At 36.5% G+C, this 15,719-nt stretch overlaps 1 protein-coding gene across 1 annotated transcript in view; it reads right to left on the reverse strand.

Moving 5' to 3' along the window:
* The window catches only part of MYO3B (myosin IIIB), a gene marked incomplete at its 5' end in the record, with an annotated part of 167,784 nt that overhangs the window by 84,385 nt on the left and 67,680 nt on the right, over positions 1-15,719 (reverse strand). The window contains 4 exons of the mRNA XM_029087165.1: positions 10,679-10,808; positions 12,297-12,385; positions 14,365-14,518; positions 14,764-14,911. Of these exons, the coding sequence (XP_028942998.1) occupies positions 10,679-10,808; positions 12,297-12,385; positions 14,365-14,518; positions 14,764-14,911 (521 nt within the window). The remainder of the gene's footprint in view (positions 1-10,678; positions 10,809-12,296; positions 12,386-14,364; positions 14,519-14,763; positions 14,912-15,719) is intronic.

Consider the following 15,719-nt stretch of genomic DNA (forward strand, 5'->3'; position numbering starts at 1 on the left):
AGCTGAGTGAGAAAGACCACACTGTCAAAGTACCTTATCTTTTCTATTATGCAAAGCCAAGTAGGAGAAATTTTGAAAACTATTTCAAGTATTTACACAGCCCAGAAAAAAGAAATGGGTTGTCTTTTTCCAGGTTGGACTTTGGAAGTACTCTCTAGACCTCAGAAAAGGATACTCAGCATTCCTGGCTTCCCCCTTGCATCCCTGGTACTTGCTCTCCGTGTGATCTGGCTGAATTAACGATTTGTCCAGCCACTGACTTCCCATACTAATTAGGAAAAGTACACTCTCTGGCTGGATGTTCTGATGTTACTTAAGCTTTGTCAGTGCTTCATTTTTCTTAGGTGATGGGTTCTATAAGTAGTATCAAGTACATATTGGTAATATTAGCACTGTATTTATAAGCTCATTTTGGTTATGTCTGCAGTACGTAACTCCTCTCAAATGAAACCATGCCAGGTAAGAATTACATTAAGCTTTGATACAACGTTTAGTTTGTGAAGTGCAAACGACTTACAGAGAAAGAGCCTAGTGGCAATGTCACCTTACTGTACAAGCTGTACTAGGGATATTACTATTTTATAGAGGGCACAGTACAAGCTCTTTCCTTATCCTCATATATTTCATTAATTTCTTTCATGCTTCTGGTTCAGATAAAGAGGAGTTACTTGAAACACCATGTAGATACAGTATGGTCAGAAATGTTACAATGCATTCATACTTCATTGACACTACTTCTAATCACAGCTAAGCACTTGCACTCCAGAAGAGGTACAGAGTCAGACAATGTCTTCAACATACACAGATTCTTCTCTGTCTTTCCTTTCAGTACATTTTATCTAGCCTAAAGAAGTTGACTGCTTATCTCCATAATGTATTTTCATCTTCTGCTACTGTAAGACTAAGCTTTTCTTAGCTCAACTATAAATGAATACATGTACTTTTTTATTGGATACTAATTTGAATCTGGTCACTGACTATCAAAACTCTATTCTTTCGAGTCACTGAAGTAATTTAAGCTAATCTTGAGCAATAAAAAGCTAGGAATCCAATTTTCTCATATATAACACATCTTACACAAGAATGTATTTATAAAAATAATGTGTGTAGAAAACAACTATTAATACAACACATTTACACTGCTGCTTATTCTGAAAAGAGAATCACTTTATTTCCTTTCAGAATAAGTAAATAAAAAGTGAGAAATAGTATTTCCAAAATCATACCCATATTACAAAACAGAATCTGATAACTGAAAACTTAGTAACACTGAAGCCCACCTAGGAATAACCTAATTATGAGTAATTGCTTCAGGAGCAAAAGAAGATATACTTTTTGGCCCAGACTACTTGAAATGAAAAATCCATGCCATAGTGACCTGATAAATTCTGATTCTCAACTAGACTAAAGGTTTCTTTACTTTTATTAGCATGAAGTAGACTCAGATAATATTTACAGACACTTAAAAGCTTCATATTGTTAGACTGGGATTGAAGAACCCGAGTGTAAATTCAGTGCGGCTATGCTTTCTATTGAGTACGTAGCAGACACTTCAGTGGTCACTTCCCACACTAGTAAGCCACGCTCTGGCAAACACATAGCATGATGTTTAACAGCAACAAACAAAAGTGTTGTAAGCATCATTGCTGCTATGTTTAAATATTGTTTTAACCCAGTAGGTTAGTAGACTTGCAGAATGCAAGGGAAGAAAGACACTGACAGCAGCTGAGATGAAATGAAGGTCAAACTGCCTATTATATTCCAAGATAGGTAAATGTATGATCTTGTTAAGAAAGGTCTTAACTTTTATCCTTACATAGTAAAGAAGAACAGTATTATGGTATATAATGAGTTAGTGGTAGTGCCCAAGATATTTTTAAAACACAACCTTGAGTATTAACGGCTACTTTAAGCAATATGCCCAATTTTCCAGCTGAATTGAATCAGACTCCTCCAGTTGAGTAGCTGTCTACTCAACTGGGAATGTGTCCACTGAAATGCAGACATTTCCTGAAATATCACAGGCATATATGTGATCATAGGATACACAAGCAAACCTTATGTGGTTCTCAGAACATCACAGTCCCACAACATGACCAAACTTACAGACAGCACACAAAGCACATATGCTATAGCCTGATCACATGATGGACAGGTTTCCAGGCACAGGACAAGGGAGGGTCATGTGGTTCTGGAAAAGAGTGGGGCAGAGGGGGAGTGGATTGCCTGCTGGACAAACTCTTATATCTGGCCATAGCCAGGTGGGCATAGGCTGGGCACCTCTGTCCAAACACAGGACTAATGAGAGGAGTGGCACACCAAGTACAACAGAGGGCTAACTAACTGAAGCTGGCATCTAGACAAAAATTATAAAAAAAGAAAAATTGTTGGGAAAAAGCAATTAGAAGTTATAGTGTAGACAACGCTGGAGTTTTCTACTGCTTGATGCCCACGATTTTCTTTAGTCAGGTCTGTAGCCCTACGAGCTAGAGACCCGACTAACTGGCTGGCCACAGCCTGATCTGGTGAGTCTCCCAGCTGCTGCATTACAGAACAAAGTGGTTCAGATTTTTATGATTTATACACTGTCAGAAGACATGGGCCATTTCTTTCAGATACGGTTCTTAGCAACTTACACCCACATCTTTGTTAGTGTACAATTTGATGCTGTTGTATGTAATCAACTGAGGAAAACAAACCTTGACATCTCTGGGGAATAAGAGACAGTACAGAATGCTGCAGTCTGAAGTACCTTACCATCAGCATGAGGTTTTCTGTTGCCCCAGCAGATCGCCCTGGTTCCTGTACCACAGCTGTAACTGAGATTAGAAGAAAACTACAGAGGTGTACTTTCTGTGAAGTCTTCATTGTTGAGGAATTCTCCATGAATTTTCAGCATTAGCCAAAAAATTCTTATTCTGATTACCACTATTCAGGACAGACAAGTTTATTTCTTCCAGAGGTATATGGAAGAATACTTCTCAAAGCATATACAGGTTGAAAATATGGTTACCACACATGCTGATTCAGCTCTAATCTCCCTCACAGATTTATGTAATTGACATCCTTTCTCTTCCATGTTATGTAAGATTTTTTCCCCCAAAAATCATACATGCTTTATCTAGAAAAGTAAAAGTTTGACTATGAAGAACATTGTAGCTATCTCAGTATTTTATCCATGCTCACTCACCAACATGGTTGTTCTAACAGCAACCATTCTGGTAGCTCACACCTCAACGTCTTGTCTCTGACGATCTCAGGACTGTCCTCAAACAGTAAATAAGCTTCAGAGTACTCAGTTTAACCTGAGGCTAAATAATTTTCTACAAGAGCAGTGAACAAACAAGAAACCCAGGAGAAGTCAAGAACTATGATTTCCAGCTCACTGTTTGTATTTCCAGAGTATGTTTCCTCTCCGTACAATGTATAAAACATTTTATGGTATATATTCCATCAGTTAGGACCTGCTGCTGAAGCTGCTCCATACAAACAAAGTCCAATCAAAATCCCACTAAATCCAGTGAAGATTCAGTGGTAAAAATTCAGGTATAAAGATGTCACTGAAAGCACAAGGAATAAAATGGTGGAATATTTTCTCTGACTATGACTATCACTCTTAGTGGTTTAAGACCCTAAGCTAGACAGGATGAAAACAGTGTCAAAACCAGGTTTTGACACTTCAAGAGAAGAGCTGCCTTTTAATTTAGGATGAAACATGATTACAGAACGTTATGAAAGTCCCTAGATTTTTGAAATCTAGGCATTAATGATATTAACTACTAATTTAATCAAGTCTCAAAGGCTTCTCAACTGAATGTTTGCCCCTCTGGATATCAGCACTTCCATATATTATCACAGGTAATTCAAAACAATATTCTAATTCTCATTTACATTTGTATCTCCACTCTTAATGAAACAAATATTCATTCATACAAGCACCCACAAACGCCTTTTTAATCTTTGACACACACTGTGACCTGCTGTTCAGGTAGTTCAGTTATAAGCTCTCCTATGTCAAGCCAAGTCAGGCTGGAAGGCAAAGTCAAATAATAAGAGAAAAGGTAATGCTGGTTTAGTAAAGTACTGACCTTTACAGTTTGTTGTAGGGTGAAGAAAGAAAGAAAATGGATAAAAGTACAAAATCATAGTAAGACAGCACACTCAGAGTACAAAATAGTCTGAAACAAATACACAAAATCCAGAACAGACTCAGAGGTTTGTTTTCCACCAACTACATTCATCTTTTAGATATATTAACCCCTAATTCAGATATTTTGAAAGAGTGGGAAATATATAAGCACATTCTTTATAAAGAACTCACCAAATAAACATTATGGATATTCAAACTATCAAGGTTATCTGAATATTCAACAAATTTATCTGCTCTACAAACTCACTGGCAAATTTAAAAATAATTGCTCTTCTAGGATTTGATCTTGAGAGCTACTGAATGCTTCCAATGACGTACCAAGCATCTTTGACACAGTTTGACCTTACAGCACATAGTGCCTGTAGAAACTGCCTAGTAAACTAATCATTAAAACAACTACTGTATAATGTTCTCTGAATATTTGTCTATTTGAATTCTGTATATGTTGCACAGTGAGATCCCAGTCTACTAGTTAATATTAAAAACAGTAACATCTTCTGTATAATATGTATTTTGCTTCCTCAATATCAACACATTTTGAATTTAATTAGCATACAATGGAGTGTTAAGATTAATTATTGTTCACTACTCTGAGATAATGTTCATTATAGAATTGAGAAGCTAGACTAGAAACATGACAATTTAAAAGATATCATCTCCTCTATTCTGAGAGAAAGGTAAAGAAAAATTATTCTCAAGATTTGCACTACAGAGAATGGTCTATTATAAATCAAATCAGTAAGCTCATCAAGATCTGTTCTTAAACTTGCCCTTTTTTTAGGGTTCAATTTTCACTCACTTGGAGGAAAAAAAAATCTATGCTATTTGCCAATTTTCAGTACAATGTAATCTGTGAAGTTGCATGTTAAAAACAGTGGACTTCTGCTTGGGCAACATCCTTTACCAAGGATGTTGTTATGTTACCAAACATAAACATGATAAATCTACCATGACCCTTCTCAGCTGTTGTGCTTACTGCCATGTGCAATTCCAGAGATTCACTGACACTCTTTATTTATAGGGAGTTATTCTCAACAGTAAATAATTGTTATGTCTTATATAAAGCTTTAGCAGGACTGAGACCTTAACTTTGATCTGATAGATGGTTCTGTTTCTAGATGAGTTCCATTTCTAGGACTATTTTAGGGCAAGTTTTGGATCCTACTGCTACCAAGTCTTATGAGTATCTGTGTACTGCATTTGTGCTATGACACAAAACCTTAGGATATGAGGAAAAAGAAACACTGAACCGTAAAATGTTCAACTGAAAACCCAAGTAAGACACTCTACCTCTCAAACTCAGTTAAGCTACATTTAATTTAGTTTACTGATGTCTCACATCTGCAACCCAGTAAAGTTCACAACTGTTATGTTGCACAGCTGTGGTTTAAAGCCTCTCTTTGCACACAACATACCGTGAGCAAAGCAAAAACTATTAACTTTTATATGCTTTTAACATATGGACCAGTTAGAAGTAGGAAAGCCTCTGTGTCCCAGCTGAAAATATTTAGCTTCCATTAACTTGACCCAAATTCTTAAAAAATATTAATTCTGATTAATCTTTAAGTAAAGAGATTATAATTACAATAGCTTTGTTTCAGATTCCTTTGACTTAAAGTGCCTGCCGTTATCTCTTTGAGGTGAAAATGCTAACACAAAAGTACCATTATAAAAAGATTTTATTGTAGGATAAATTAGTTAAATTAAAATGTATTTGAGTCTTTTGTTTTATTGTGATGTGTGCAATTAAGAGAAAATATTTGCTAAACCCAAATGGAAACATACTATATTTCAGTGCCCAAGTATGGCACACGCCAAGCCAAGAGAGTTGCCACTATGCTAGAGGAAGGGCTTGTACTCAATAGAAGTGCACAGTTAACAAACATCACAGGGCAAATCACGGTTCCACTGAAACCAATGGCAAAGCACCTACGATTTCAAAAAGCCAAGATTTCACTCTATGACCAGTCATATCTGCTCATGGGACTGAAATGCAAGAAAATCCATTTGTTTCCCTTAGTTTCTAATTCTTCATGAGGAATCAGTCCTATCAAAGTTACGGACAGATTAATATTGAGATAGTATTCTTGTCACCAAGGAGTGGTGAAAAGCAGTGCTTTAAGGCGACTGCAAAAGGCCCTAGTTCTTGTGTTCTCTAGTGCACATAAAGAAAGCCTGAAATATTTTTTCCATGTTCTCTCAGCACACGGGCTGTTTGTTGTTTGCTTTTTTTTTTTTTTTAATATGAGACAAACATTGTTTATAATTATTTTTTATCTGAGGGCTGTAAGCAGGGCTGGAGACTCAAAGGCACAAAGAACAGATTAAAAATCAATACTGAGGAGGGGAAATGACCTTTAGGCAGGCTAATTATAATGAATTTATTTTTGAAAAAATCTATTTTCCTCCCATTTTGGACAAAAAAGTTCCCTTGCTAAAACGTCATTATCCTAACTCTTCAGTGAAGGTTACAAAAACTTTCCTCTTAGTTCCATCTGACACACTATTGTCAAATATCAAGGCACCATGAACAAGGAGCTTTTATTAGCAATGGATGATATGTTGATACTCTGTCACTCAATGTGTGAGCAATACCCAATGCTACCAAAATTATTAGACATAATGTTGCTGTAGTGGTAATGGTACACAGCTCTGTATTTATTCTATGCAGCCAAGCCCAGCCTCTACAGATCCTCAGAGCTAGGACAGGGATGTTTCCACAGCACCTCTGCTCTGGGGGTGGCATGGCTGGAGGATTTCCCCTTCCCTCCTTCCAGGGGGCAACTCTCCCTCCTTTTTCCAGCAAGGACCTAAGGCAGAGCAGAGCAACCCTGACAAAAGCTTTAAAGGTCTGTGAGTCACAGAAGGGGAAAAAGTCTGCAAGGATTGTGTCTCAAGAATAGAGAATCATGTTGTGCTGCAGCTTTTCAGAGAAGATGAAGCCCTTTTGGTACACCTCCCTATCCCGCCAGCATGATCTGGTCAGCTGGGGAACATAAGTGGAAGAGGGAGTCTCAAAAAGCCCCAGCAGTACTTTGCCCGAGCAGTTCAATGATAACATCACTTAAAGGTGATGCTGCAAAAATTCTTGAACATCAGGACAGTGAGTGAAATGGCCTGACTCCTCACTAATACATATCACTAGTGAATGTACCAAGACTCTCCTTAATTTTTCCAATTAAAGTCCTCTTCTACAAGGAGACTCTATTTTCTAGATCACATGATTGCTTTTCTCTCTGATGCTTTAGCTGCAACAGTGATAAAACAAAACTAGAGCCAAACAGGAATGCATTATATCTGAATGGGAACATGCATATTCAACTGGAGTAGTGGTAACTTTTTTTTTTTAAACACTCTACTTCTCTCTTGTATTTGGAGAAAATTCAATTTAAGAATATATAGAATTCTCAGCACAAAAAGCTGTGTCTGTAGAAGAAAGTGACAAATATGGAAGCAATTGGGAGAACTGGTATGTTAAAGCAGAATATGTTCATTCAGTTTTGAGGTTAAAGGTCCCTACTCAGTGCAAACAGATTCCAAAATGTGCTGAATGTGCCTAAGTTTCCACTGAAGGATGGCAAAACATGCTGTACACACTACAAAATTAGTGCCAGAATGTTTAAGTTCTAGTGTCTCATATCAGTAATTGTGCACTCTCTTAACCATAAATTACTATTACAAAAGTGTATTTAATGTCCTGCCGTTAATTTCTGGCCCTTTAAACTATACAGTATGCTACTGTGAAATAAAAGCATTTGTTAAGAAGGGATAAATATATTTGGTAAATTACAGGGATTAACATGATCTTAAATTAGTAAAATAATTTAGTCTTTTCAATATTTATTTTCTGGCTTCTGCTCAGTTTTTGACAGCAGATGACATGACAGTTACATAAATATACTTCAAACAGAAGATATTCTCAGGGTGGGAAAGGCATCTTTTTGTTCTTACTGGTATTTAAGAACTACTTTTTCAGTAAATGACAGTCCCATGTTACCAGTCTCAAATTCCCTCTTGCTTCTGGGATGGCACCACCTAGTGACTATCACACATATTAGAGATTGCTGCTTAGCAAAAAATACCTACGCTGCAAATTCCAGAGCTAGTTGCAAGCAGATGTGAGAATGTGCTGTCACTCATCTTCAAACAAAACACCAGAGATACAGGCAGAAGGCTCATTTAAAGTCAGGGTTACCTGGAGATATGCAATATGGCTTCCATGTAAATTATTAACTTTTGCACCAGTCAGTAATCTACAGAAAACTGGATAAAATTGTATCAAGATTATGAATCTTAATCTACATTTTTTCTGGTTTGCTTTAGGAATGAAACACGTTGAGTGGAGGGAAGAGGGCTAAGAGGCAAGGACAGAGTATGGTAGGACATTTACACAGTCACTATTCTTTTGTTTACAAAAGCCTCTCTGTAGAAAGTTATGAGAATAGCATTATCTTTCTTCAATGAGCAGAGATGAAGCAGCATTGCCAGTAATACCTTCTGTTCTCAGCCAAACCTTTCATTTATCTTGCAAGCTGCCAAAACTAAACCTGGCAACAATCTGATTTTAGAATACAGAGGCCCCAACACAGGATGTGAATGCCAATTACATTAGACAGCTGGAAAAAATAGAGCAAAATCACAAAGGCTTTTAAAAAATAAAAATGACATAAGGGTTTTAAGCTATTTTTATAACACCACGCACAGGAGCATATGCATAATCATTTTTTTAACAGGATATCCTGTACCAACTTGACAGAAACACAGACAACACTTAACTTGCTGTGTGCTCTTCGTGGAAAGGTAGATGTTCTGTAACAGGAGGCAAGAAAGCACACAATTTGTGTAAATAGGAAACAAGGAAGAAATGTTAGAGATAAACCAAAGAAGTATAAATACATCAACATGGTAATTATACATTATTGCAACTAGAACTATCTTTTTACTGAATCTTTTATGCATCTTGAGCAAAATACCCAAATATCTCTAAAAAACCTGAGGAAGATGAGTTTGCATGAAAGCATCGGCATTCTGGTTTTAAAATAGCAATAAAATAAAAAGTATAATATATACAATAATTGGAACTGATAACTGGGACAAAGCATCTAACCTGTTTCATTCTGACAATAGCTCCAAGGTATAAAACGGCTAGTGAAGAGGGGTGTGGAGGCACATTTGACCAGATGTGAGCTTTTTTTTTTTTTTTTATCCATCCAGCATGAGTAAAAGAATCTCTTTTACCAGGTTAACACGGACTCAAATGTCAGGAACAGACAAAAAGATTCTTTGTTCCCCACTTGGGCACAAACCAGTCCTACTCCATCTTAAACTATACCCTCCTCCATCTAAGTTTGTCTTGGATGAAAGGAGAAGCAGATTCCTCATTGGATCCTCACCTCTGAGGGACCTCTAAAAGCATAATTTGAAGGAGGTAATCCAGAACCTTCTAATTAAGGAAAAAAACAGAGACATTTTAACAGGAATTTGCCCTGTGTAGAATATAAACAGATATTTTACTATCAGTTTTACAGGTGCAAAGAAGGCTCCAATGTAAGTTTTTCTGCAGATGTTCTTTTTCTTTAATCTCAAGAGAGGTTAAAGGCATCACCAGAGGCTATGACTGGGCTACTGACGTTCCAGAAATCCCAGACAGAGCTGCTGCACAAGCATAGAATTGCATCTACAGCCCATCTACAATAAGCCTACACAGCACTACCTAATGCATGTACACTTATTTCTACATAAAAATGCTACCTTATTTGCATATGTCATAGAAGATTACAAGAATTTTGCAATCTAATACAATCCACCATATTTACACTATTCTTTAGTATTAAATCTTTTTCTTACCCATTATGAAAAAGATACTTTAAAAATGTAGAAAGTATTGAGAGATGTGTACATTTGTTGGTTTGTTCGCATGTATACTGCAGAGCTACATTACTGGTATTCTGGCATCTATCCATGGAGTAACCCAATTTCATCTTGCTGTTTTATTTAGCTATAGATCTGTGCACTTCCATATAAGTCAGTGTCAACAAGCTTTAAATCATATGAATTAACTAATTGTAGCAGATTAGTATATGTCTTTTCTTATTTGTAAGAAACTTTATGCATTGCATCAATGCATCTAAATAGATGGATATTACCTCCAAAACAACTTGATTTACATTACTTGATTTATGAACTGCAAGACTGTACACAAGAATTTATCAACTGAGAACTGATCTTAGCAAAGGACTAAGAACCTCCCATGTACTCATCCTGCTCATTCTTAATGTTCTTGCCCTACACATCAGATCATCTCCCTTTCTCTGGAGTGAGGGATGAATCTTGCTGCCTGGGTTTTTTAGAAGAATTTACGTCCACATATTTAAAAAAAAAATCATCATAACATTTTAGATATTTAGGAAACTTTAAACAGCAGAGTTGAAAAAGCATTTTTAAAAAACTGTCCAAAATCAGCTAGAGCTGTAGAGGAGTAGGTAGCTGAAGAAGTTGCAATGTTAGCAAAAGCTGTGTAGAAAATACCTGTTTTTGTTAATGGGCTAGAGAACAACTGTTGAAGAAGTTTGTTCTCTGAAGTTCGCAACACCACCACTACATCAGCAGGAAGTGTGTCTCTGTTCTTCTCAAGGAATGCACAGGCATCATATAACACCTAGCATGGGAAACAGAATCAGGAAAGCAAAAACTATTATATTCTTTAAAATGTGAACAGTCAAGATGACCAAGTAGACCAGTTTGGCTCTGACAAGCCAATGAATTATCTGCAAAGGACTTAGAAGTGTACAGCTACAGCAGTGTCTTCAGAATGTGAACTGGCTATGAACAGCATTTACATTCATACATAGCATGTCACTGCACATCATAGCAGGTTAAATGGCTTAAATCATGTTGTATTATGCTTTGTCACGTCGAACTATGGTATGCATGATGCAACAGAACAAAGATACCTCATTAAAGCTTAAGTTGACAGTTTACAGGTTCTTAGGTGGTCATAATCTATTTGTTGTCTGCACCAAACTTGGGATCTATAACTAGACCTGCTGGAGGAACAGGAGTAAGTTGCACATTCAGGTATATTAAAATAGGCTTTCCATGGCTTCAAAAATGACAGTAGGAAAACAAAATGTTCATCTATTTCAATTTTTAAAATTTTTATTATAAGTTAATGCCTGGCTATTTGTTTTCATATAAGAATCAGTTAATTTTGCTTAACTTTTTTTTTTTTTTAATTGCAGTAATTTTTTAGACCTGTTTTATTATCACTGGCAATATTCCTCTCTAGCCTAATTCCACTGCAGTCCATTAGTTTACAGAGAAACCAAATGTTCTCTTGCAATAGAGAACTGGACAGTAGTGTTTTTATGACTTGGCCATTTGGGTACAAAGAATTTACTAAACCTATGTGAAATTTTACAGTTATTCTTAACAAGCCAGAAAGCTGGACAAAGTTTACTAGAAGGTATCTTAAAATTTTGGAGTCTTATAATGAGCCAGAGATGAGACTTCACTGATAACTACATAAAACATGGCTATTTAATTTTGATTTTGTTTATAAACAAAGACTTGGACCTGAAATCACAAGCAAAGCTCACATTATGTGAAACAACTGGCCTGTTATTCCCCACATAAAACAATACACGAACTTCTGAGAACAAAAGAAGTTAGGTGCTGCAGAGTACAAGAAAACATCAGTGCTAGCTAGCTCCACTTCTTCCAATGCTCTCTATAGGATTTTAAGTTCTATTATAGATGCTGTTTTACATTGTATTTTATCCATACACTTATATACACTCACATACAGAACTGTTGTGGCATTCACACAATGTTAACAATCGCATAGCCTCTTTCTGCTCCAGAGAGCTTCTCCTTTGAAATGGCTGCAGTAATGGTGTTTCTGGTGCCAGATTTCTTTCAGAATATAGGTGATTACTGTCTACACAATTTCTGAAAGATCCCTAAGGATAGGTTCTAAAATGGACTGCTACACATGAAAATTTTATAATAGATTCTATGTTTCTGTAAACTTTATCACTTTGCCTCTTAAAATGAGGAAAAAAAATCACAAAGCAGAAACTTTGGATAAAAATAATGATAACCATACCACCATTATTTGAACTAAATAAAAATCACATTATCTTACCTTTCCAGCATAGTGTTGAATACCAAATGACAGTTCTACTCCTTTCGGTCTCCAGAAGTATTTGCATCGTAAGTTACCTTCAAATTTATCTAGACATTGAGAAGAGATACTGATATAAGCGACTTAGAGTGACTAAGTAAAATCTTCATCCTAATTAGGGACAATCTGCTGCTCAGGAAGCCAGAACTACTATGAACACTTACATTATCAAATTGCTCAGAAACAGCTGTGTGCCAGCTTCTCTGTGCTTTCTGCCAAGCTGCCACTTCTGAATGGAACAGTCCATTGTAAACTAGCTCAGTAAGACTATCGGTCAAATCCCACTGTTTGTGGATAGTTTTGTGCATGGAAAACTTAAATAAGAGGGGCCAATGAGAAGGTGTGTTGACTTCTCATATTTTGCTATGAACTTGCTTATATGTGTATATATAGGGTTTGGGGTGGATTTATTTCAACTATGTACATTCATAACTGTGCATGTAACTTGCTTGCTTAAATGCCTATTATTTGTATTTTCCCTATCTTCATTTCCCCATTAATTTAGCTTTGTGTACCATGTTCTAAGGATATGTTAATGTCTTCAGGCTGGCACCATCTCTTATTTATCTTTGGACTTCTACAGAAAAAGAGGCTTCTATCTAAAACCTCTTTGAAAGAGGCTTTCTGTTTCCCGTGACGACCTCTAAAAAGCTGACAGAAAAAGAAACACCACTTTAAGAAAAATGTCTTTTATGCCCTGCAATATTTTGTATGCCCTTCAATATTTTGTAATGAAATTAGTGTTGATAATGTAAAATTTGCTATTATACTTCTTTATCACAACAAGCAACTAGAGACCTGAGAGCAGAATCAATTGATAAAATTCTCTGTCATGTTGTGTAGGTCAGAAAATATTATCAAAATGTTTTTTCTAATGCTAGAATCCATTAACATTTTGTGTTAGGTGTTTCCTTCTATTAACATTTAATCAAGCTTGTATTTAAAGCAAAAAGAACTAAGATTGGAATGGGGGGTGGTCAGGGAGCTGAAGGGAGGATGGTGGAATTAATGATTGTCTGGCACATCTGTAGAGGGCAAAATATCCCACTTTGTTGTCTCCTTGAGGGATCCTGCTGTACTGAGTACAGATCAGCAGTAAGACTGATCAGCACTGGACCAAGGAAAGAGCTTCTGTGAAAGCCTAACTTCAATATTAATTATTGACTGATTTATAGGACCCACAGGTAGGCACACAGCTTTAGTATACAAATGAGGACTGGAATGAAACCATAGCATTCATTCTATCCATGACCTAAATTCAAGTTTCAACTCAGCCCAGTAGAAGTGAAAAATTTTGTCCATATATCATGCAATTTAACAGGCAGTTGTTATTTTTCTCTGACTAACAGTCTGAGTCTCTGCTGCACATTCCATTGAAGGAACTGGAACTCTGTTTCATATTGCAGGGGAAAATGTAACTCTAGTAAATAAGAGCAAGACAACAGTTTTAAACATGGCATGCGGCGCATGTTTTAAAGTTGTCACTAAGATTTGTTAAAATGTATGTTAAATATGCATGAAGGAAGGGAAATATTCAGCCAGATGGCACACTAGAAATAACACACATTTTCTATTTATGATGAGATAATCTGGAGTGAAGCAGTATTTTTCTAATTGGATAAACATGGGCCTAGGAGCCTGGGAGAACTAAATTTTGCTTTCAACACTAATGTTGCTCACAGGGTGGTCCTAGACACAAGACTGCTATGTCTCAGCCTTCTCTTCAGTAAGGAGGATAAATGCTGCTCGATGTACCTCCCATACAGGGACAAGACACAAGTTATTTCCTTGTAACACTGGAAAGACAATAAGCCCTTGACACCTAATATATAAGATAACTTTCACAATATAAAAATAACAGAAAACACGTAAGCAGAAAAAAACAATGAAGCACAATGAAAAATATACTTAAAATGTCAAAATAGCACAGCCTCAGCAGGACAACTAAGCTAGTAAAACTTGAATAAAGATGTCATTCTGCCCTCTCAACATATATTTGTTATTTCCCAGAATTTTTGTTTGCACATACCAACTAAAGTTAAGTCTGTTGCCTGAGGAAATCTACTTTCTTCATCTAGTAGAGACAGGAGACCCACGGGTTTCTGGAGGAACATATCTAGAAGTGGACGGTTGTCCTCATACTCCACTGTAGTAGCATCAATTCCCTCATTCTGATATTCCATCTATAAAGTCACCGGTACAGTTTAAATATTGAACCAGTAAAAACATCATCATCATTAGGACATTTACGATGCACAGCAGTACTCTATAGGTCCCATCAACATTATTTCCAAACTTCAACTGAAAGATGTCATTATCTTGCATTTAAATCACATACTCATTTTATAGTTTATAATGTACTCCTGAATATGATGTGTGGTTCAGGATCATTGATTCAGCTAGACCTCATCAGAGGGCTAGAATTTACCTGCTCAAGTGCAAAGATATGTTGATTGAAATAAAACTGGATCTGTTCGTTAGCAATATTTATGCACAGCTGTTCAAAGGAATTTCTTGTGAAGTTCTCAAATCCGAATATGTCCAGTATCCCAACATTCATCCCATTTTCAACATTGCTGCATGTGAAAATACAAACAAAATTCATCACAGACAATACCAAGTTAACACTTTCATTTTCCACTTGCTTCTTGCAAATTTCCATGAAGAAGACAGGAGAATCATAGGTACACCGCAACAGACACTTAGCAGCCATATTAAAACAAGCTGTTTCAATAGGCAGATCCCAAATAAACTCTATAGTCTACTCCTCCAGGTCGACAAAAAGGTGTCAAACTTTAATTGTATGTTTTTGCTATACTCAGTCAGAAGGGTAATTACCAAGTCTGCTGCTGCTACAAGCTGGACTGTTAAGAGCCCATGTGCTAGCTCAAGTACACTCATACCACAGTCACCACTAGAACTGCAAGTATGGATGAGGACATATCTTTAGGATATAGTGAAGTGCCAAGCAGAGATCTCAGATCAGAGGCATTTTCACATCACCTAAGGGGTTCTCTTGTTTCTAAAAATCTCTACAGCTGCTTGAAAAGACCAAAGCAGCCAGATCAGAACCTGGCAATGAAATACTAAGAATGGACACGTGAATGTTTCTGTAATTACGAAAAATGAAAAATCATCACTTACTTACATCTCAAGTAGCAGCACAATAATAATCCGAGATCTGTATTTATCACTAGCTTACAAAGGCAGGACTGTAAGGATTCTGAATACACAGTAAAGTTTTTCAGTGTACTCCAATTATTTACCAGCCTTTGGTACTATTTTAATGTTCATTACACAGGAAGCATCTTTTAAAATAATTGTATAGCATTTTAACCACTCAATTTCCATTGACTTCAGTAGCTAAATTCCACTCAGCTCTTT

The sequence above is a fragment of the Antrostomus carolinensis genome, unplaced genomic scaffold, assembly GCF_000700745.2.
Source record: "Antrostomus carolinensis isolate BGI_N321 unplaced genomic scaffold, ASM70074v2 scaffold4791, whole genome shotgun sequence".
Taxonomy (NCBI): Eukaryota; Metazoa; Chordata; class Aves; order Caprimulgiformes; family Caprimulgidae; genus Antrostomus; species Antrostomus carolinensis.